The sequence below is a fragment of the Bidens hawaiensis genome, unplaced genomic scaffold (assembly GCF_021521415.1).
Source record: "Bidens hawaiensis isolate Kalapana, Puna unplaced genomic scaffold, B.hawaiensis_p1.1 tig00026011_1, whole genome shotgun sequence".
Lineage (NCBI taxonomy): Eukaryota > Viridiplantae > Streptophyta > Magnoliopsida > Asterales > Asteraceae > Bidens > Bidens hawaiensis.
The window spans coordinates 129,513-154,180 of record NW_027494189.1 but is presented as its reverse complement, the minus strand read 5'-3'; the positions used below and the strand labels follow the sequence as shown (position 1 = coordinate 154,180).

Sequence of the window (24,668 nt, the reverse complement as noted above, 5' to 3'; positions counted from 1 at the left end):
ATAATTCCTTATGTATAGCATATTACATGAATGATTTATGAAGGTTTCTTGAAAAATGACTCAATTGTCTTTTGTTTTTTGTAGAAATCAATTTCTCCTTGAATCTCGTCTCTAATTTTCCTTAGCATTGTAAGAACTTCTGATGTTGTTTTCTCATAGCTCAACAAGAAATTGTTCAATGTGATTGCCGCTTTAATAGCTTCGTTTCGCGAAGTGATATATTGAACAAAAGAAACATAATAAGGTGGGAGATTAAAGGTTTCTTTCAAATTGAGTCGTTCATTTGATATACATGCATTGTATACAATAATTAAGTGGAAGCTTGAAAGGTGTTTGTAAACTCTACTATAAATTAATAAAATATAAATTAATATTTATTAATTTATCGATTAATTAATAACTCTTTTAATTAATAAATTTTGGTGGTCCCAAGTATATTATTTTATAAAGTTTTTACTGTATATATTGATTTTATCAATAACAATCATACCAAGTAAATTCTACAAATAGCAAAAACTATTGATATGATCCGGAGATGTGATACAGACAAACCTTACGTCTACTAACGAGGATAGCGAAGCCACTTTCAAAATTTATAGTAATATACAAACGTAGTAAATTTTACAAGCAGACCTCCAAACATGTGCATGATGTTAATTGATGAGTGAAAAAAACATATATATGAATGAATCTTTAAATGAAGTTGTAACAATGGAGCATAACATCGACCTTGAATAGATTCGTTCAATGCAGAACACGTGACACATTATTATATGCACACAAATCTTCATTTGAAGATTCTCGACTTTAAATTCATTTTCTTATATAGATTACCGAATTTTTTATATCAATTATACATTGATCATGTCATTCCTTCAACCGTACACCATTGCAGTCATGAATTACGACGTTGTTAGCCCTCTATCCCAAAAGTGGATTATGACACATATTGTTGCTCACTTACCTTTTACCTTTATAATCCATTTGTATGACTTTATTCATATGTATTTAAGAGAAAATTCTTAAAATATAAATTTTACTTAGTTAAACCGGTAAACTCTTAAGAATGTTAAAAAAAAACAATCTGCCAACTCAGATTGTAATCATCATCCGACTGGTTGTGATCCAATTAGAAAATGGCAAGTGCAAAAAAATCCAATTGAAGCGTCTAGATTTTTTTTTATATAAATGGCAAGTGCAAAAAAATCCAATTGAAGCGTCTAGATTTTTTTTTATATAAAAAAAAAATCCAGTTTGTTTGATTGGATTTTTGAAAAATGGCACTTACTATATTTTTATTGGATTAAATTCAGTCGAATGATGCTTAAAATCCAAGCTGATAAGACTGTTTTTCTAATTGACATTTTTGATAGTTAACCATGGACAAAACCTAATTATAAGTAAAATGAACATTTTAATTTTAAAAAATTTCTCCTATATATAATAGGGGTGAGCAGAAAATCGAATTAATCTAATCGAAACCGAACTAACCGGAAATACCGAACCGAGAAAAACCGACCCGAAACATTAATCTACGAATAATTTTTTAGTTTGTTGAAACAACGATTTTTTGGTTTAGGTTCGGTTATCAATTTAAAAAAAACCGAAAAAACCGAACCAAACCGATAAATCGAGCCGATGTTTCAACGTGTTTTTTTAGATGTTACGACCGGAAACAAAACACCAAAATAATCTATCATTGACGGTGATGAAGATTGGGTTTAAACTTTGAAGATGAATAAGATAATGAATGAAGATTCGGACCAAACTTTTGGTGTTTTTTTATTAAGAACTTTGTTGAATTTTAAATTTTACTAATCAAACAACTTTGTACTTGTAATATATGTGTAGTACTTTATATGTTTGATTTTTTTATAATGTCTACTTGCAATAAAAAACCAAAATTGAAAATAACCGAATAGTCGAAAACCGATCGGCCGGTATTCTAAAATAACCGATAGCATCGATTTTGGTTTGAGTTTCACCCAATAACCGAACCAAATCGAATCGTACTCACTCTAATATTTAATGATTTCTTCATATAATAATATAATATTATAAACAATGAGATTACCATGTTCCAATACCCAAACTAGTCGATTTTCGCTGCTAGTTTTGTGGGGTTGGTAGCACCACAGTAGTAGGTTTATGAAATACACATCCACCTACCACCTCCTAATATCATTTGGTCAAAAAGTCAAAACAAAAACCACTATATATACACCACCACTCCACCAGCGGTCTTTCAACCTGTCAACCCGTTAACCCGTCAGCCTCAATGGCCGTACCACTTTTAATAACCGTCGTCGTCATCATCGTCGTCATTTACTTTCTCAAATTAATTTACACCCGCCTAAGATTTAAACTCCTGCCGGGCCCACGCCCGCTCCCGATCATAGGCAACTTATTCGACGTAAAACCAATCCGTTTTAGATGCTACACGGACTGGGCCCGAACCTACGGGCCCATATTCTCCGTGTACTTGGATTCGACACTTAACGTGATCGTAAACAGTTCAGAGTTAGCTAAGGAAGTGTTGAAGGAGAATGATCAGCGGTTGGCGGACCGACACCGAAACCGGGCCACGACGATATTTAGTCGGGGCGGGATGGATTTGATATGGGCCGATTATGGGCCGCATTATGTGAAGGTGAGGAAGCTGTGTAATTTGGAGCTGTTTTCGCCGAAAAGATTGGAAGCTTTAAGACCGATTAGAGAAGATGAAGTTACTGCTATGGTGGAGTCCATTTTTAATGATTCTAATCATCCTGGTATGTTTTTTAATCATGTTCGGTACGAGTGTGCATGGATGTTCAGCCCGGTTTTAGACTTAAAATAAAAAATCTTATATCAGTTTTTGAATGTAAATTATTTAAAATCAAATTATAATAAAAATAAAACCCTATAAGTTTGATCCGACTCAATTTTTTTTTGTTTTACTGTTTTAGTTACATGTGAAACTTGAAAGTTCGATTTTTACAAAAACACCAAACCAAACTTGGCTCATTTTAGTTTGATTTTTTTGAGTTTTTAAGTTTTTGGATTGGTTTTAAATAAGGCTAAGGGTAATAGGGCTTGGTTGAGTCCCAGGTGAGCCAAGCAAAATCTGACACATAGATGATGACATGGCCATGGATCAAGCCCCTCAACCAAGCCCCAGAGGATGTAGTGGTCCAGGTGAGCAGGGGCTTGATCCAGTTATTTATTTATTTAATTATTTTAAATATTACATTAAATAATAATATAAAACATTATGTTGATACTAGTCTAATACAAGATCATCGGGTCTTCTATCCCACAAATGCTCGATCAACTCATGCCGAACGTTGCCATGTAACTCACGGCACTTGATGATATTTATGTTGGCGAGTCGTTGTTCATTGGTGATCGTCGATTCTTGTCTTGGAACCGCTTGACAAATGAGTTCGTCTTCTTCGGTAGAATAGGAAGACAAAGACGATGACGACGATGCCATTTATAAATATATAAATAGAAGTTTTGATAGAGAGAATCTATGGTTTGAGTTTTTATAGAAAGTGTGGATTTGTATTTATAGGTAAAATAAATAAATAAATATATATATATTTAAACTGGCCAACGGTAAGATTGACTAGTCAACTCACCTCCAACGGCTATATTGTCCCGTGACCACAGCCACGGGAGCTGGCTGTGCCCTCGCTCACCGGAGGGGTGTAGCGTGTTCGCGAGCCACGTAGGCGGCCGCGCCTACCGCTCACGCCCCACTACCCTCAGTCTAAGTACTATAAATTTTTTTGGATATTTGAATTGAGTATTTTCTTTATTACCATCTTATTTTATCTTTTTATAGAGGGGAGATTTTGAAGTGTCATGACTTCATTATCATCTAACTTTCTATTTTTAAATTCAAAATTATATTTAAACATATTAAATTTTCTCTCTCATTTTTAATTAAATAATATATTTTTATTTATTTATCATTACCATTTCTCTTTCCTTCACTCACAACCAATTTCAAAATATATTAAAAAATTATAGGGGTGAATAGTCCCTTTTCAAATATACAGAAAAATCACTACATTTTTTAAAATATAAAAATTATTCACTCATAACACCCTAAGTCACTCTATAAATTATAAAAACACACCCACACGACTACAATTTTTTAGGATGTCAATTAATTATGTGAGTTAAAATGTTAAATGCCATTCTTTAATTAAAGAAATCTATATATTATTTTGTTTATTTTTTAAATACATTATAAATTTAATACTTTATGTGATTCAAAAATACTTTTTAAATTTACCCATGACATTTTATGATAAATTTAGATTAAGTATAGATATCGTCACGTAACATTTTATTTATTTATTTTCCTTGTGTACGTCTATTTTTCTGATTATAATAATAGTTTCTTTGAAGTCTGCCAGGCTGCCATAGATCTATATTGTGAAACATATATAAAGAACCCCATGGAACTTAAGTATCAATACGTAAATTAGTTGACTTAATTAATTAAAACATGATTGAAGAGATAGGTCCCAGCAGAGCTCAGTTGGACCTGCAAGACTCACCTTGAAGAGAGACGTCTGCGCAGAAACCAACTGGATCCGCAGGACCCACCATGCTCAGAGACGTGACGTCCTTACGCGCAGTACGCAAGCTGTTCCCGCAGGAAATGCCTCCCAATGGTGAAGTACTCCGCCTGTTCCCGCAGCTGCGGATACAAGCCATCAGGGAAGGCCACCCGCGCAGCAAGGCTACACGCACAAGGCACTTAGCTCTCAATAATTCAGTAGTCACCTGAAGGAATGAGCAAAGCCGGGAACAATCCCGCACATAGGCGGGAGGGGGAATACTCCCGCCCAAATAAGCCAGTCCGTACGATACTGGAGGATCTTTTGTACTGTACCTGACGAGGTATGGGCAAAAGATCTGACCAGAGATACGACAGCTCATTGACAACAGTATGGCGAGCATCATGCTCTTGTACTGTATGTCACTATTAGCCGCTGCCTACTCACCAACTCCTGTCATACCACGTGCATAGCCGGCAGTTGGTGGAAAAGGAATAGTACACAGCAGGCCTGGTCACTGTCAGCCGCTGCCTACCCACCAACTACCAGCATGGCACGTGCGTAGGCCACAGTTGGTAGAACATGAATACTATTCAGCCGGCTATACCTTCTTGGAAACCTACCTTCGGCTATAAATACCCCAAATGGTATGATCATCTCATCTTATCTTGTATCTTACATCTTATACCTGATATCTGCTCTAGCAATCTCTTAATATACACTTATATTCAAGAGCAATCTAGTCTGATTCTCACGCCGGAGGGTGGTCACAAGGAGGTACCCCCCCTTCTCAGTGACGAGCTCACGGTGCCTGTTTTGCAGGTTATCAGAAGAACCATCTTTGTCGGGTCTAACCCCTCGTGGGAAACATCTATTTAATCCCCAGATTATCCGTAATCTGCCCGGGGTCACTTAGTGTTTCTTCATTGGCGCCATCCGTGCATAAAAGCTAGAACTTCATTTCTTTTCAGTTTTTTCAAACTTCTGGAAAGATGGTTAAAGAAACTCCGGTAACCACAACCCCAGCTACTGTGGGGAATACCGGCGACTACACAGTTTTTACGAACACTACCCCGGTTACCCAAGCCGGGGCAAGTGAAGTAAATTTTACGAACACTACCCCAGTTACCCAAGCTGGGGCAAGTGCAGTAAATAATCGCTCACTGGGATTCACCGATACCCAGTTAGAGAGACAACGAACGAGGCTCCCCCGCCAAACATTCGATGAAGTTAAAGCGTGGGCGGAAGCACGTCAAAAAGAATTCCAAGCTGAGTTGGATGAACGCTTACGTTTACTCCAACAGGCTGATGAATTCGTAGAGTACTTTGACGATGATTCGGAGGAATCCGATAGTGACGCAAACCCTCGTCATAGGGCGAAAGGGAAGCGTAAGGAAACGGACTCCCAACCGAGAAGGCATTTTGGAGAAACCTTCAAACCAAAAAACGCGGGTGGAAACCCACGTGACTTCTCCAAAACATTTAGACCAACTGCGGCAAATGCGGGAACGTCCAAATTTGCAAGGGACATTGCGGAAGCAATCGCCCCGAAAAGTGCCAAACAAATGTCCAACATCGGCACTTACGATGGTATATCTGATCCAGACGATCATTTAAACAGATTCATAGCGGGGGCAACCGTCAGTAATTGGACGGAACCTACGTGGTGTTACATGTTCCAAATGACGCTTGTTGGGCCAGCTAGAGCGTGGTTTGATCGTCTACCGGTCAACCACATCTACGACTGGGCATACTTCCAACAGAAGTTTAGCCAACACTTCAGCCAACAAAGAAAGTATACCGAAGAGCAATGGACAATCCTCAAATGCATTCGAGAGGAAGATGAATCTTTGCCAGACTTCATCACTCGCTTCAAATCAAAGAAGCTAAGTCTGGGTAATATTAGCGAAGATCTTGTTCGCGCTGCTTTCATCCAGGGCGCGAACGACCCAGAGCTCATCCGCACCTTAACGGGTAAAGATGGCATGCCATCCACATGGGATGCCATCATGACAGCAGCTAAACGCTTTGCGGAAACGGAGAAGCAACTGGGTAGAGATCTCCCCCAGAGCACAAACCTCTACACCCAGAAAACAAGAGAAGACAACGTCCTTACCGCCCGACTAAACAAAAAGCGGAAGCTAGGCATTTGGCAGTCAAGGGTAAACTTTGACACCTCATCCGGCTTGCAACATCGGTTAGGCGGAAGGGATAACGTACAGTCGAACCAGAACTCCAGATGGACGCCACTCACCAAAAGCGTCACCGAGATATTCGCCACTGAGGAGCTCCCATGGCCAAAGGCTCCAATAATCCGACATCGTCACAATGCTGATCGGAGCAAATACTGTGACTTTCACAGGACAAAAGGCCACAACACTGAAGAATGCACAGACGTAAAGGACATCGTCGAAGCATTTGTCAGAGATGGGACGCTCGCACACCTCGTGGCGTAACGAACGCTGAGCAGGCTGATGCGTGTAGAACCCCAGCTGGGGAAAACACGAATAAAATTGCAGCTTCAATGCCGGAGACTACATACTGCGTAAACAACGAGATCCCGAACCAGGTGCATATCGACTCGATGGCACTCCCATCACAACAACATGGAAGGGAGCTCAATTACACAGTTTGCATGTAGATCAATTCCAAATTTGTAAAGAAAAGGCCCAGAGCCACTTCTAATGGAAATGATTCTCCTTAGAACATCGACGCTGATGATTTTACATTTATACTTATGAACTTTCCACACGGATATGCCGGTCTTCACCGCATACATAAGTGTGAAAGAAGTCGTGCGTGGGGAAGGCGGCAAAACCCGCATAAACCCAAAAAACGGCAAACCTTCACGCAGGTCAGTCATAGGTAAAGTTCAGTCATCCCACTAAATGAAAGTGCCGGTCCTAACCGCACGAATCATGATAGAGGAAACTGAACACTAACCTATTAACAACCGCGCGTCGAACGGTTAATTTAATCAACACTGATATGCCGGTTTTTACCGCATAATTACGTGGAAAGTCGTTGCGTGGGGAAGGCGGCAAAACCCGCATAAACCCAAAATACGGCAAACCTTCACGCAGGTCAGTTAAAGGTAAAGTTCAGTCATCCTACTAAATGAAAGTGCCGGTCTATCCGCACGAATCATGATAGAGGAAACTGAACACTAACCTATTAACAACCGCGCGTCGAACGGTTAATTTATTCAACACTGATGCCGGTACTCACCGCATAATTACGTGGAAAGTCGTTGCGTGGGGAAGGCGGCAAAATCCGCATAAACCCAAAAAACGGCAAACCTTCACGCAGGTCAGTCATAGGTAAACTTTGGTCATCCAACTAAATGAAAGTGCCGGTCCTAACCGCACAAATCATGAGAGGAAACCGAACCTATTGACAACCGCGCGTCGAACGGTTAACTTATTCAAAATACGTTAGAAAATTTCTAAAAGGATGAGGAAAACCTCCACGCAGGTTAGATGTAGGTAAAGTTTAGCCATCCTACTAAGTGCAAGTGACGGTCCTACCCGCACAATCACGAAAGAGGAAGCAAAACTTCAACCTATTATCTACCACGTTCAAAGGTTAACTTATTCTAAACACTTCGAAAATTTCTAAAAAGATGAGGAAAACCTCCACGCAGGTCAGATGTAGGTAAAGTTTAGCCATCCTACTAAGTGCAAGTGACGGTCCTACCCGCACAATCACGAAAGAGGAAGCAAAACTTCAACCTATTATCTACCACGTTCAAAGGTTAACTTATTCTAAAAAATTTCTAAAAAGATGAGGAAAACCTCCACGCAGGTCAGATATAGGTAAAGTTTAGCTATCCTACTAAGTGCAAGTGACGGTCCTACCCGCACAATCACGAAGGAGGAAGCAAAACTTCAACCTATTATCTACCACGTTCAAAGGTTAACTTATTCTAAACACTTGGAAAATTGCTAATTTAAACTAAAGTATGCATGAGCAAGTCATACAACGTTTATAAAGCAAGTCATCCAGTGAAAGTAGCGGTCTTACCCGCACAAAGATTTATATTTCATAATATTCATTACAAGGGCCGGGTAACTACCCGCCTACAAGAATATAAATCTATACAAGCTAAACCTATCCTAACAGTGGGAAGGGATCTTCATGATCAAGCTTCAGGACCACTTCCACTTGGACCAGCACCATCAGTAGAGCGTGGCGGTTCAAGGAAAGCTTTAAGGATAGCTAGCCCATCATCAGCAGCAGCAACTTCGTTCACCTTCTCCACCACCGGATGCGGGAAGGCGGCATACTGATTCACTGCTTGTTCATAAACAGCTTCAGTATCCACATCATACAAAGGGAAGTTGGAAGGCGGGATGCCTTTCTCAACGAACCCTAGACCAAGCAGGAAGCCGGCCTTTTCCCCATCCTCATGAGAAGCGTTGAGGGCTGCGCTCATGGCATCGTCGTATGATGTGTCCGTGAAGACTCGATGCACAACCTACAAAAAAAAAATATACAAGTATCAAAACCTTTTCTATTTACAAAGAAAAGCTTGAAGACATTATGAAGCTAAGCTTACTTGAGACAACGCTTCTCGAAGAAGCCATTCCTTGGTAACCAGAGCTTCCTGGAGGGCAGCTTGAGCTTGGTTTTCGGCTTCACTTTTGTTAAGGTTGGCAAGCAACACTTCTTTAGCCGCAGCCTCTTCAACGCCCTTTAGCTTCCGCTCAGTGAGGTCAAGCACCCCCCTCTGGTCCAAGATCTCTTGGAGCTTCTTGGCGTCTTCCATCGCCAAGGCATCATGAGCCTGTTGGAGCGCCTCTAGTTTGGCTTTAAGTTCCTCATTCTCGAGGCGTAGAGGCTCAGCAACAGCTTCAGCCTTGGTGGCCCTCTCAGTTGCGTTCCGTGCAGTTTCCTTAGCCAGCCGAAGCTGTTCGTTAACAGCTTAGGCAGCCTTGGAACGGGCCTCGAGACGGGCCTGAACTTCAACCTCGAGGGCCTTGAAGGCCTTCTCCTTTTCCGCAGCCACTGCGGTAAGCCTTATGTTCTCCTCCCGGACAGCCCGCGCCTGAGCTACTTCTTGAATACGAGCTGCTTTTAACTTGTCGTTTTCACGACAAAGCAGCTCGACGCGCGGCTGCATCCGGGCCAGGAGAATCCGAAGCTCATTGGTTAGACTACCCTCCTGGTTGCTAGCCATAGCTTCCCCCAACGCACCGCTGGGAGCTGCGTGACGAGCCCACTCCACGCACTCCACAGGCGTGCGAAGGGTTGTTCCTCGGCGGATGTTCCATCGTGGAACATACACTTCATTGGAATCCGACACTGCAAAAAACAAAAAGCAGTTAGGAAAAGATGATATATATATAAAAAGGCCAAAAGAACCCTACGCACCTGTAGGGTCGACAACAGGCCGATAGCCGCCAAACCCATCACCTGAACCCAAGGGAAATCCATCCAAGAGGTCAGGCAGATGGGAAGGAGGCAGAGGTTGGCGAGAAGCCCCAAGCATACCTGAAGGGTCGGCCGTAGCTGCCGACGTCGGAGGAGGCATGGAGGCCGCTGCGGTAGATACCAACGGAGGTGAACTCACAATTGTGGTCGCCGCTGCGGAAGTACCCGCAGAAATAGTCACCGCCGGCTCAGTGAAAGATTCAGTAAATATGGCACTGACAGCCGGCGGAGATGTCTTCACAGTTGGAACAGTTGGCTCAACTGGGTGAGCAACTGAACCAACAACTGAAGCAGGCGCAGCCGCCTGGGTCATCGCCTCAGGTAGGTGGACCAAGCCTACCGTCATGGGTCCGGAGGTGCTCCTCCCCGCTCCACCCTGGAATGCGGCAGCATCCACGCCTGTACAAAGAAGATATAAGTATATTGGCGGAAAGATATGAAGTTAAGAAGTAAAGGAAGTTTGTACTTATGGGTTTTCTTGAGCCTAAAAGTGCGAACAGGCGGGGACGAACCCTATGGAGCCGGCCTCTTCACGCCGCTCACCGTTGTCCTGGGCTGCTCGGAGGTGACGATCATTTCAGCCTCCGGAGCAGTGGTCTTAGCACCACCAGGGTTCCCCGCCACCTCCTCGCTTTCGGTCTCTGAATCAGACCGAGGCACCGGATCGGCAGTGGAGGCAACCTTTGCCTTCCCCTTCCCGCCGGCAGCCTTCTTCTTCCGCACCAACGGAGGACCATCTGCGGATTCCTCATCAGAAGATGACAAGATTAGAGGAATTCCAGCAGAGGTTTCAGCATTGAGAGGTCGAGGGTTGAATAACGCCTTACCTGGCCGCGTGGCGCTCAGAATAGGGTGGCCTGGCGGGTAGGCCTCCACAAACCGATCCCGCGTTTGCTCCAAGATGGGCAACTCGTTCTCATCGAGAGCACGAGTACCCATCCGAGCGGGACCATCACTCTCCCGCGGCTGCAGGAGAGACTGCAAGTCGTTCCCCTCTGAAATAAACATGAAAGAAGTTAGAAGAAATTCTAAATCAACAAAAAGAAATGAAGCATACCGTAAGGGACAGAGTTCAAACCGTATTCAAGGACGATCGGGATCTTTTGCGCCTCCGCATCCTTCCACACCCGGCTCATCCCGAGCATCACCATCCCGGACTCCGCAAAGCGGTAAACCGGAGATTGGACTCGGGAAATCTTTGAGAACCATTCCGCCTCCTGGTAGTTGGAGGCGTGAAGGCTGGGGAGTGCTTGCCCATTCTTGAACTTCATGGCAAGGGGGATGGCGCGAGCGGAGATATAAAAGAACTCCGGCTTCCACGAACGAAGACTGCGCTCGGTTGCGCAAATCTTCAAACCCTTGATCCGGGTTATCAGAGTATACCACCCCTGGATGCACCTCCAAGAGTAGAAGGTCATCAGGCGGTCGACGAAGGGCTCAACGCCCAGAATCCGGCACACCCACTCGAAGTGGCGAATCTTCGCGATCGCCATCGGGTGTACCTCGGTCAAGTGTACACCGTGCCTCTCCAGAACACGGTACACAAACTTCGTCAAGGGGAACCTAAGATTCCCATAGACAAAGAATGCGGCATATACCCCGATCTTGCCTCTGGGGGCATCATACACCGTCTGGTGAGGTTCAGGAAACTCAGGCTCGAAAGACTCGAGCATGAACTTCCTGACGATGTACTGATATAGATCGACAGGCAGAGCACACTGGCACTCGCCAGCAGTACTCTTGTCATCCTTGTCGGACGTGGATGACGGGTTCTCGGCGTACACCACAGCCTCCTCGGCTGTAGCCTCAAGATCGTGAGCAGAAGACATCTTGCAGGTATGAAAGAAGAGAACGATTTCAAGAGAATGCTCGACTGAAAAGGTGAGTATTCGCCGGAAATCGTTTTGAAGATGAAGAGAAAAGTGAAAGTGTGGATTGCAAAGGACCCTCTCCCCCTTTATATACTCATCGCAATTAATGCGATGAATTTAATGCGGAAGAGAGAGAAATCGCAGGTGCAATGAAACTATGACACGTGGCAAAGAGCAAGCTGGCAACAGCTGTTAAAAGGACGCGTGCCATTAATTTCGCGGCCACGCGCCCGAAAAATCGCGCCCACGCGCCTGAAAAAGCGTCTGGAATGACCATGTACTGTCACGTCACCATAACTTCCTGCACGTCCTGACACAGTCAGAAGAAACCGTCGCACGACGTTTCAACAGTTTGGACTGTTCTTATCCTTTCACCAACTCTTCGAATTTCAAAATTTTAAAAAGATTCAAAAGTAAGCGGGAATATACCCCTTACCTTGGCAACCAAGTAACTATAAGACAGGTGCGAGTACAGTGTTAAGGCAAAACCCTTCACATACTTAGCACCTGCAGGGAATTGAAGCCAATAATACCTCGGCAACCAAGTAACCATAAGACGGGTGCGGGTACAGTGTCAAGGCAAAACCCTTCACATACTGAGCACCCGCAGGGAATTGACGCCAGGAATACCTGGGAAGTAAAGTAACCGTAAGACGAGTGCGGGTACAGTGTCAAGGCAAAACCCTTCACATACCTAGCGCTCCGCAGGGAATTGAAACCAAGAAGGATCTTCTGGGCAATGCTTGCGGAAACGGGAATAACATCCCCGCATAGCGGGACCGTCGAGAACTACATTGTTTGAAGCTCCAAGATGGAATTGGTGGTTTTAACATAATTGATCACTATGTTCAAAACTACCAAAACCTCATGGAGAATCTACACAAGTGGGACTCAACGCTCCTGAATTGCGAGGAGGTTACAGACCTACCCGCATCATACCCAAAGATCAAGCAGGAAAGTCGGGAATTTCTGCAAGTGACATTAGGACTTCCGCGGGAAGAATCCCCATGGAAAACCTTAAAACTAAACCCTTTTCAAAACTCTTTGCTTAAGTCCAAAAGTTCACCTCACTTTATTAAACATTCATGAGAAGAACATTGGACTGGGGGGACTTGAAGAGGTAGGTCCCAGCAGAGCCCAGTTGGACCCGCATGACTCACCTTGAAGAGAGACGTCTGCGCAGAAACCAACTGGATCCGCAGGACCCACCATGCTCAGAGACGTGACGTCCTTACGCGCAGTACGCAAGCTGTTCCCGCAGGAAATGCCTCCCAATGGTGAAGTACTCCGCCTGTTCCCTCAGCTGCGGATACAAGCCATCAGGGAAGGCCACCCGCGCAGCAAGGCTACACGCACAAGGCACTTAGCTCTCAATAATTCAGTAGTCACCTGAAGGAATGAGCAAAGCCAGGAACGATCCAGCACAAAGGCGGGAGGGGGAATACTCTCGCCCAAATAAGCCAGTCCGTACGCTACTGGAGGATCTTTTGTACTGTACCTGACGAGGTATGGGCAAAAGATCTGACCAGAGATACGACAGCTCATTGACAACAGTATGGCGAGCAGCATGCTCTTGTACTGTATGTCACTATTAGCCGCTGCCTACTCACCAACTCCTGTCATACCACGTGCATAGCCGGCAGTTGGTGGAAAAGGAATAGTACACAGCAGGCCTGGTCACTGTCAGTCGCTGCCTACCCACCAACTACCAGCATGGCACGTGCGTAGGCCACAGTTGGTAGAACATGAATACTATTCAGCCGGCTATACCTTCTTGGAAACCTACATTCGGCTATAAATACCCCAAATGGTATGATCATCTCATCTTATCTTGTATTTTACATCTTATACCTGATATCTGCTCTAGCAATCTCTTAATATACACTTATATTCAAGAGCAATCTAGTCTGATTCTCACGCCGGAGGGTGGTCACAAGGAGGTACCCCCCCTTCTCAGTGACGAGCTCACGGTGTCTGTTTTGCAGGTTATCAGAAGAACCATCTTTGCCGGGTCTAACCCCTCGTGGGAAATATCTATTTAACCCCTAGATTATCCGTAATCTGCCGGGGTCACTTAGTGTTTCTTCAATGATGTACTAACACTTCCCAACCTTCGACTCAATCAACAAGTGTGGTCGAGGTAGGTATAAGATATATGCTACCTAATTTACTTGCCATCATTGTTTTTACTAAACTGGACCCCAGCTTTAAAAAAATCATATATAATTTAGAAATCATAAATATGTAGTATATAACTAGTTAAAATAAAATACTAAACTATTTTATCAAAATATGAAGTATGAAGGAGTAAACATGTTTTGAACCATTATGTCTAATATTAATTTCTTTTTGTTTGGGTAAATATGATATTATGCAAGTTTTTACCCGCCGATAACCGAGGAAAAGGCTTGCTAATGCGGGGCTACTTAGGCTCGGTCGCGTTCCACAACATTACCCGATTAACATTTGGGAAACGGTTTGTGAACTCGGAAGGTGGAATAGATGAACAAGGTCAAGAATTCAAAGGCATTGTATCAAACGGGATTAAAGTGGGTGCCACGGTTTTCCTAGCGGAAAACATCCCGTGGCTACGTTGGCTTTTCGTAGGCGAAAACGATGGCCTTTTAAAACATGAACAACGAAGAGACCGGCTCACACAAGCCATCATGGCATAACACGACCTTGCATGCAAGAAAAACGGCCCCCAAGACCATTTTATCGACGCGTTGCATACGCTACAACAAAAGTATGATCTTAGTAACGATACAATTATTGGCCTTCTTCGGGTATGTAGTTATTATTATTATTGTTGTTGTTGTTGTTATCTTTTACTTTAATGTGTCGTGTCGTGTCGGGTTGACTAAGTTATTATTAATGGGTTGACCAGGACATGATCACGGCGGGAATGGACACGACATCCATCTCGGTGGAATGGGCTATGGCTGAATTAGTGAAGAACCCGCGGGTTCAAAAAAAGGCCCAAGAAGAACTCGATCGGGTTATCGGGCCCGATCGGATTATGTCAGAAACCGACTTCCCGAAACTCCCATACCTTCAATCAATAGCAAAAGAAGCCCTCCGGTTGCACCCACCGACCCCACTAATGCTCCCACATAAGGCCAATTCAAACATGAAGCTCGGCGGGTATGATGTCCCGAAAGGCGGTATAGTCCACGTGAACGTGTGGGCCATAGCCCGTGACCCGTCCATATGGAAGGACCCGGATGAGTTCAGGCCCGAACGGTTCTTTGAAGAGGATGTGGATGTTAAGGGTCACGACTTCCGGCTTTTGCCCTTTGGTGCGGGCAGGCGAGTCTGCCCGGGTGCACAACTTGCATTAAATTTGGTCACGTCTATGTTGGGCCACCTTCTACACCATTTTGAGTGGACCCCACCACCCGGGGTCAAGCCTGAGGAGATTGATTTGAGCGAGAACCCCGGGATGGTGACTTACATGCGGACCCCGCTTCAAGCTGTTGCGACTACCCGGCAGTCAAACAACTTGTATAAGCGGGTGCCCGTTTGATTATCTTGTAGTGTTTTCTTCTACCTTTTGTTATGAAATATGAATTGAAAAGGAAATTGCTTAAAAATGTAATGAAATAAATTATAGATTATATTTTGTTAAATATTATTATTACAACTATTACTATATTAGGCTATGTGTAGTGAAAGGGCTACAAAAAGGGACGATTTGCGTCATGTGACAACCCGTCAACAAAAAATGGGTTTTTGTTTTAAGGGTGTAGTGGTGTTGTAGCTCAATATATACACACACATATATATATATATATACAACACACAAATAATATAATAATAATATTCTTCAAACCATGGCCGCCGGCAGATATTATTGCCCCCCCACCCCTTATCGCCCATATTATTGCCCGGGGGCGGTGTTCACCAAAAAATCACCCATTTATAGCCCCTTTTGTCGCCCCATTACACACATCCTTACGCTACTAAACAAGATTTGAACCAACTCCAGGGTCTAATTCTTTTCTTTACACATTACCTCCAATCATAACTTGAAAAACAGCCTTCAATAATTATAATAAAAAATAAAAATTTGAATAACAAATAACAGACTTGATGAACATAAAGCTTTAATTTTGTCATACCAATGATTCAAAACAAGAACAAACAGCATGATTACTAAATAAGTGCTTTCTTATTCACTAAAACAAAGTACCAAACACTTTGATATCTCCCGTTAAGTTACTAATAAAGGCGTGATGCTTTCAAGATAACATTTGATTTGATAGAAGTCCGCCAGTGGTGAACACGGTAACGGATGCGTGAATTCAACTGTTCTAAAACGCCCATTCTTCATGTTGTAGATAGGTACACTAACCATATTCCTATACTTTCTCACTGAAAAGATAATCTCGTCCATTGAAAGAGAATCTAACGGGATAGGACGGTCTTCTGGAGCGCAATATTGCCAGGGTAATATAATGGTTTCTTTCACCCAAACACGATTTTCATAGTCTTGTAATATCCAGATATCTATTTCGTTGGTATTCAATGTGTGATAACAAACAACTCCTATACATCCATTGATTTTCATGAGGTACGGAGCGTTTGATCCATACCTGTCAATGAGGTCATAATGCATCTCATTTATAGGAACCTTAATAGAAAAAACCGCGTCGGTTCTCAAGTCAAATGCCAAAATTTCAAATGCCCGTGGAAGCATTACATGTATTACGCTATTAACACAAACACTGCTTTTTCTGATGTCACGAGACCAGATATTGCGATCAATATCAAAACTAGCATCAATCTTTCTCCACGAGTAATTTGACCTAGATAAAACTATCATCTCAAACGTCATAGTTGAATAATCACCAAGCGCACCACGCATTCTCAAGATCTTGTGTCGATTTGTGTACTCGTCAAACCCAAAGAAGTACTTGACATGCTCTAATCCGCTATAACCTTTATGGCCAAGTTTAAGCATCTTACACGTGCTAGGGTTTACAACCACAGCATCATAGCGACTTAAACACGTATTCATGAAAGTCAACAATACTAAGCCGTTCAAATGTTCATGTAGGTTGAGGTTAGCACAATTGTGGTGGAGTGTCATGACACGAGTGAGTGATCCACCGCGATGATCATTGCCAGAGAATAAATGGAGTTTGCCATAGCGGTCATGAGCGGGAATGAAGAAGGAGGTGGTGGCGTGAGTGAGCTGGAGGTTAATGAATGAGGGATCGGATATCGGAGAGAGCCACGGTTTGGAGACGGATCTGAGTTTGAGAATGGATTTGACGGGGAGTCTCGAGACGATCTCATCGGTTATTATTTCGGTAGGGATATCAAATCCAATATCATTGTCGAGTTGTTGTTTCAAGTAGCGTGAACACAAACTTCCCATTAGATTTATCGATCGTGAGGACCTGAAAATACAAATATTTATGAAGTTTACGTGCTGCTGAGATTGATTTAGTTAGTGATGATTTAGGGTTTTGTAGGATGTATCAAAACAAAATACCCAAATTATTCATAATCATAATTTATCTAAAACTAGTTTTTATCTACCGTATTAGAGGGTTGTTTTATATTGTTTTTTCTAATATTTATTTATTTTTTAAATTTATATTTTTTTTATTGTATGAAAAATAATAATATACTTATGGTTTGATGATAAATTGTTTCACAAATAAATGAGATATTATAACCCGGTTTAAAAGCTATATGGTTTTGATGAGACCCAAGACCCGTTTATTTTTTTACTATTAAATTGGTTTTTTTAATTATAAATAATATTTATGAAAGTTAATAATATACTTATGGTTTGATGAGAGCCAAGACCCGTTTATTTTTTTTTACTATCAATTTAGTTTTTTAATTTAAATAATATATATATATCTTTTTTAAAATAAATAAGATATTTTTTATTATATCCTATTTTATAGGATTTTTACATAAATAATTTGGTGAGAATAATTTTTAATTTAATGAGATGTTATAACCCGTTTAAGGAATATCTGGGTTTGGTAAGACTCATACCCATGAATTCGGGTCAAATGCATGAGAAGCCTCCATTTAAAAATCAAGCAAATCTGGTGACTCCAAAATAGAGGGAGCGACCATATCGCGACACGTAAGATTTTTATATTTTCGTTTATATATATTATAGATATCTAAGTCAAAATACCTAAATTATCTATATTTTATTTCAATCGTGAGAAATGCGTACCCCAACGCTGGTACGCATTTACGAACAAAAAAAAACAAATAAAATGAAACAAAATAAAAAGTCCAAATAAGTTGAAACAAAACCAACAACAAATAAAATCGAACCCAAACTGACCACAACGAAACAAAAAAAGAACTGAAATTATTGAAACCGAATATATATAAACGAAACTACAAAATCTATATAAAAATTATATTATTTTGACATGAGTGAGAACCCCGAGATGGTAAATAACATGCGGACCCCGCTTCGAGCTGTTGCGACCACCCGAATGCCGAACAACAACTTGTATGTGCGGGTGCCCGTGTGATTTTGTCTTTGGTTTATGAATTAAAAAGGAAATTGATTTAAGATGTAGTGAAATAAATTATTGGGACTTTTAAATTATTTTGTTAAATATTATTATTACACTGTTACTAGTATTAGGGTAAGTGTAGTGTGCGATAAATTGCCAAAGGTTTGGGCGATTTTTTGTTTGAACACCGTCCCCATGCGATAAATGGGGCGATAATGGGGGGGGAGTGTTTTTGTCGCCGGTTATTGTTTGATTAATATTATTATTATATTTTTGTGTGTGTGATATATATATATATGTGTGTGTATTGTTCTACAACACCACCACCCCTAAAACAAAACTCACACTAACTGAGCGCCACATGACATAAAACGTCTCATTGTGTAGCCCATCCACTACAAATAACATTATAGTAAACAATATTGAACCAACTCCAGGGTCTAAATCTTTAAACATTATCATATTACCTCAAATCATAACTTGAAAAACAGCCTTCAACTCTCTTGTAATTCAACCCAAGTTTTCAAATACCCAGTTGATCCAAACAAAACGGATATTAAAAAAAAAATTGTTGAGCAACAAATAACAAACTTTGCTGCAATTTATTATGCAAAGATAAATTAGCTCTAGTTTGTCATACCAAAGATTCAAACGCATACAAGTAACAGAATTACCAAGTTCCAAAATAGATGCTTTCTAACTCTCTAAAACAATGTATACCAAACACTTTAATATCTCCAATTAAGTCACTAATAAATTTGCATGATGCTATCAAGATAGCATTTGATATGTAGAAGAATAAGTCCTCTAAATCCGGTAACGGACGGTCTAGAGTGAATGATACCGATTTAAAACATCAACTCTTCATGTTGCAGATAGGCACACTAATCACATTATCAACCATTCTCACCGTAAAGATAATCTCGTCCGTTGAAAAAGAATCAAACAGGAAAGGATGACCAAATACCGCCCAAGACTCGGGGAATACAATCGTTTCTTTCACCTAATCTTGATTTTCATAGTCTTTTAATATATATACAAATATGCATTTCATTGGTTTTCATCACCATATGATCAGAAGAAACAACTCCTATGCATCCATTGATTTTCTTGAGATACGGATCGTTCCTATAACTAAATATTGTAGTCATGTCACATCTAAGGAACCTTAACAATAGAAAACATGTTCGTTCTCAAGTCAAAAGGCAAATTTTCAACGGTCCTTCGAAGCATTATATGTAGTACACCGTTAACACAAACATTGCTTCCGATGTCACGAGGCCATATATTTGGATTGATATCAAAACTAGCATCAACCTTTCTCCATGAGTCATTTGACCTAGATAAGACTATCATCTCAATTGTCGGAGTTGAATGATCATCACCACGCATTCTCAAAATCTTGTGTTCATTTGTGGATTCATCAAACCCAAAGAAGTACTCGACATGCTCTAATGTTCCACAGGCTTGATAACCAAGTTTAAGTGTCTTACGCGTGCTAGGGTTAACAACGATAATTCAAAGTATTCTTGACAGTTAACAACACTAACTTGTTCAAATGTTCCGGCTCTATGAGCACACGACAAGGGATGTGGTCAAGTGCGATGAGATGAGTGAGTGATCCACCGCGATCATTGGCGGAGAAGATACATGAGGCTATCGGTTTCAATCGATTACTAACTGGTTTCTACTATACCAGTAAATAATCGGTTTTGTTTCGGTTTACCTGGTTTTGATTTGCACCTCAAGTGATTGGGGCATGGTGAATCATCTGCTTATAGGCTCAGTTAGTTTGGGTTGGGTTATAACATAACATAGTTACATAAATTTGTTATTGAGTTATTTGAATAAACAAGTTAAACTAAACAAACTAATTTCAAAAAATTGTTAATCCGGTAACTGAATCAAAATAATTCTGATACGGTTAATAATCGAACCGAAAACCAAATTCTCTTTTCAGTTCTGTTTTTGGGCTACAAATATACATGGTTATGAAAATTTCTTTTGTTTTAATGTTGTGGTCTAATTTGAATTGACATGACTAAGTAAATTACAAAGTTAGTTATTATATCATAATAGAGATTTAATAACAGAGTAAATTACATGAACTATTCATGTGCTTTGCAAAAAACAAAATCGCACTTCTTCCACAACTATAAGAAATTACTCATAGTTTACAAAATCAATCACAAAAATAGTTGACTAACAAATAACAGACTATGGTGTAAATGCAAAGATAAATTAAGATCTAGTTTTGTCATACCAATGATTCAAACACAAACAAGTAATAGAATTACCAAATTACCAAATAAATGCTTTCTAATTCTCTAGTACCAAACACTTTGATACTCCAGTTAAGTCACTTATAAAGGCGTGATACTTTCAAGATAACATTTGGCTGGTCCGAAGCACAAGTCTTGCGAAAACAACTTCGGACGATCTAGAGTAAATTTTACAAATCTAAAACATTGACTCTTCATGTTGTAGATAGGCACACTAACCACATTATCAACCTTTCTCAATACTGAAAGGATAAATTCGTCCGTTGAAACAGAATCTAATAGCATAGGATGACCAAGTACCTTCCAAGATTGGGGGATTGTAACGGTTTCTTTCACCCAAACATGATTTTCATAGTCTTTTAATATCCAGATATACACTACACCGGTTAGTGTCACAAGGTAATCACAAGCAACTCCTATGCATCCACTGATTTTCATGAGATACGGATAATTCTCATAGCTATTCATTCTAGCCAGGTCATCTAGAGGAACCTTAACAATAGAAAACACGTTCGTTCTCAAGTCAAACGCCAAAATTTCACCTGTCCTTTGAAGCATCATATGTATTACATTGTTGACACAAACACTGTTTTCGATGTCACAAGACCGGATATTCCGACCAATATTATCAAAACTAGCATCAATATTTCTCTTTCTCCATGAGTAATTTGACATAGATAAACCTATAATCTCTAATGCCGGAGTTGAACCAGCACGTCCACCCATTTTCAAAATCGTGTGTTCATTAGTGGACTCATCAACCCCGAAGAAGTACTTGACATGCTCTAAGGTATCATAAGGTCCATAACCAATTTTAATCCTCTTACGCGTGCTAGTGTTAACAACGATAGCTTCATAGTAATTGAAAGGATTCTTGACAGTCAGCAATACTAACCGAAAACCATCTTCTTAGGGCTTCTATTTCAGTGGTGATGACCTGAAAACACAAAGAGATATATGAACAAATTATATATTAGGATCATTCAAACAGATCAAACAAATATTGCGTACTTTTGATCATTAAGAGGCGGTGAGATCGATTCTGTTAGTGATTTAGGGTTTTGGTATATATTGCGCATGGAATGTGATTTAGTCGTAGAGTATGAGGCAAAAGAATAAACCACAAACAAAAATAAAAAACAATACAGTACGGATGGCAATGGGTCGGGTTTAAGTATTTCCAAACCCATACCCGGTTATGAAAGTCCGTCCCAAACCCGTCCCAGCACCGTCGGGTTTTAATCAGGTAATTACCCATCGGGTTTTGGGTTTCTTATCGGGTTTTGATAAAATACTCGTCGGGTATACCCGGCTCAAAAACCGCTAGGTTTCTAACGGGTTTTGACAAATAAAACTAATTGATTACAAAGATGGTTACCATAAAGATAAAATGTCTCAAATAATTGACATAAGCAAGTTTCGACAAATAATATATTTGGAATATAGTATATATATAATATAATAAGCTATATCGGGCACATCGGGTATATAATCAGGTAAATGCGTTTATGTTAACGTGTAATCAGATCGGGTAATCGGGTATATTAGAAATCCCAAGAACGTCTCAAACCCGCGAAAATTTTTAAAACTAATCCCATACCCTAATGGGTCGGGTATTACCCGTCCCATTTATGTCGGGTTTTCCCATTGGGTTCAGATTTCATTGTCATCCCTACAATACACATATACGTATTATTTGATCGTATATAATCATTGTTATCCGTTATCATCGTATAAGTTTCGTATATAGTTTGTAAATCTGGTCTCTCCATGAGTCTTCACCTTCATTTCTTGCTCTCACCGCCTTACAATGTTTTGTCAAATGAACTCATAAGGGGAGTTGGGGATCACATTTAGGAAGACTCAAAAATATTTGCTACGAGTCATCTTAGTGTTGTCTAACGTTAGACAAAAGTTGAAGTACCTTGACCAAAGTTCGAGGTTCTTTTTCTATCAAGTAACAAAGTAATGTTTTCCACCTTTGCATTTTAACAAATTGTGTTGAGACTTGAGAGAGAGAATCGGTTTTGAGTTTTAGAAAGTATTTGAGATTGAGAGTGGCATAATCAAACCTAAACATCTTACACTTATTTACACTTAGGAGGATTACAAAGATAAACACACCTAAAGGACACAAACAAAAAAATATAAGACATATTAGGGGTGATATAATATGTAAACGAACATAAATGAACGAACGAAATATATGATTATGTTAAGTAAAAAAAACGAGTTGCCGAGTCGAGTCGAGCCGAGGGTCATTGCTCAATGTGTCGGCTTATATGAGGTGTCGTTGCCATTCATGCTGATGTGTTGCTTTTGATGTAGCTGGAAGGTTCATGTCTAGGTGTACGACTCGTTGGCCCAGGTTAAAGTGAAGATGGGGAATATGGGGTGATGACGATTATAAAGATTCTTGGATAACTTATGGCGCATCTAATCAAGCATTACAAATAGTCATAAGTAACGCGTTTGTGATGAGGTGCGATCGATCTATCAAATTGATGGAGGCTTTTAACATTTTTAGTTTATGTTATGCGCTCTTGTTTTCTCTTGAATTATAATGAATGTTTGAAGAAATTAGCTTTAAATATTAGATTTATGAGTATATTGCATTATTAGTGTTATCATGTTTAAACTCATTTCATTGTTAGTTTGTGTTAAATGACGATTTACTTATATATCTAATAAACATGTACTTTATGTAGTATTATCATATCTTTAGTTGAAGTTTCAAGTTTATAGCTTCATCTATATTTTTAAACAATATGTTTTAGAAATATAGTATTGAACTTTTGGAAACTTGTTTCTTTCGCTAAGTCTGAAACTTTGGATTACGTCCCTATAAGTAAAGGACCCTAATGACTAGAATGGAAGTTCAAACGAATAGATGGAAAACCCCAACAAGTAAAAAAAGACAAGAATGAGAAATTTACCTCTTTAATCATCTCATCGGTCCTTGATAGCCCCGTTAAATGAAAACATAAGCCCACCAGTCGTTGCTAGCTCCGCTCAGCAAAAACATAAGTGACACTTTTCAAATGAACAATTGAAAACCACGAGTAAAATTGAGGTACTTGCCTCTTTAATCATCCCACGAGTCTCTGATAGCCCCGTTCAGTGAAATCAAAAGCCCACCAGTCACCGCTAGTCCTGTTCAGTGAAAACAAAATCGACACTTTTCAAATGACAAATGAAAGGCCAAACAAACAAATGAAAACCAGGACGAGTAAAACAAAACTAGAATGAGGGAGTGTAACAATGTGAAAATTTCGAGTTCAAAGTATCAACTATCCAAAGTCTAGGGACTAAAATTGCCAAATTCCAAAGTTGAGGGTTTAAAGTGTAAAATCTGATTTTCCTGACCCATCGCGGTACGCGACAGGTCAGAAGAGACTCCCATCGCGGTACGCGATGGGGAGTATGACACACTGTGACACGTGTGCCACGTGGCACGCGGTGGCAGTGTCTGCCGCCACGTGTCACCACGTGGCAACACTGTCGCCACGTGTCGCCATGTGGAGCAGTGCCTGCCGCGTGTCGCCACGTGGCAAGCCTATACACTGACTCAGCAAGCCTACGTCGCGGTACGCGACGGACTTGCTGAAGGGGCGGGCGCGGTACGCGATGGGAGCCAAACTGAGCTCTATAAATAGTGGCTTTGGGCAGCTCATTTCTGCACACCAACATTTCTCTCACATCTCACTACTCTCTCTCTAACTATACCTCGATAAGTGTGCCATAATAATCTCGTTAAGCGTGCCCCGAACCTCCATTTGTGTACCGACGTTTCCTTGGAGTTCGTGCCACCCACTACCCTCATTCAAGCAAAAGTGTTGTTATAATGGCGATGAATCTCGTAAAGCGTGTGGACGAATATTGAAGTTTGGCGTTATCGTTTGACGACCAAAGTTGATCGAGAAGTGAAGCGGCAACGAAGTGCTGCTCAAGTCCCTAGGGTTTCTATACGCCAATAAGGTTAGGCGTAATAACGAATTCAATATAATTCAATATTATATTAAA

The 24,668-nt window shown here is 40.8% G+C and overlaps 2 protein-coding genes and 1 pseudogene across 3 annotated transcripts; 1 reads left to right on the top strand and 2 right to left on the bottom strand.

Moving 5' to 3' along the window:
- The first annotated feature begins 14,132 nt into the window (after positions 1 to 14,132).
- Positions 14,133 to 15,417, top strand: LOC143572791 (cytochrome P450 98A2-like; annotated as a pseudogene). The gene is made up of 2 exons (XR_013142324.1): positions 14,133 to 14,646; positions 14,748 to 15,417. The product of XR_013142324.1 is annotated as a cytochrome P450 98A2-like (transcript).
- A 656-nt stretch (positions 15,418 to 16,073) lies between these two features.
- LOC143572808 (putative F-box protein At1g47790) lies at positions 16,074 to 17,243 on the bottom strand. The gene has a single exon (XM_077057860.1). It carries the CDS (start codon positions 17,241 to 17,243, stop codon positions 16,074 to 16,076), a length of 1,170 nt encoding a protein of 389 aa, XP_076913975.1.
- Positions 17,244 to 20,726: 3,483 nt separating this feature from the next.
- Positions 20,727 to 21,371, bottom strand: LOC143572807 (putative F-box protein At4g38870). The gene has a single exon (XM_077057858.1). It carries the CDS (start codon positions 21,369 to 21,371, stop codon positions 20,727 to 20,729), a length of 645 nt encoding a protein of 214 aa, XP_076913973.1.
- Between the last annotated feature and the right edge of the window lie 3,297 nt (positions 21,372 to 24,668).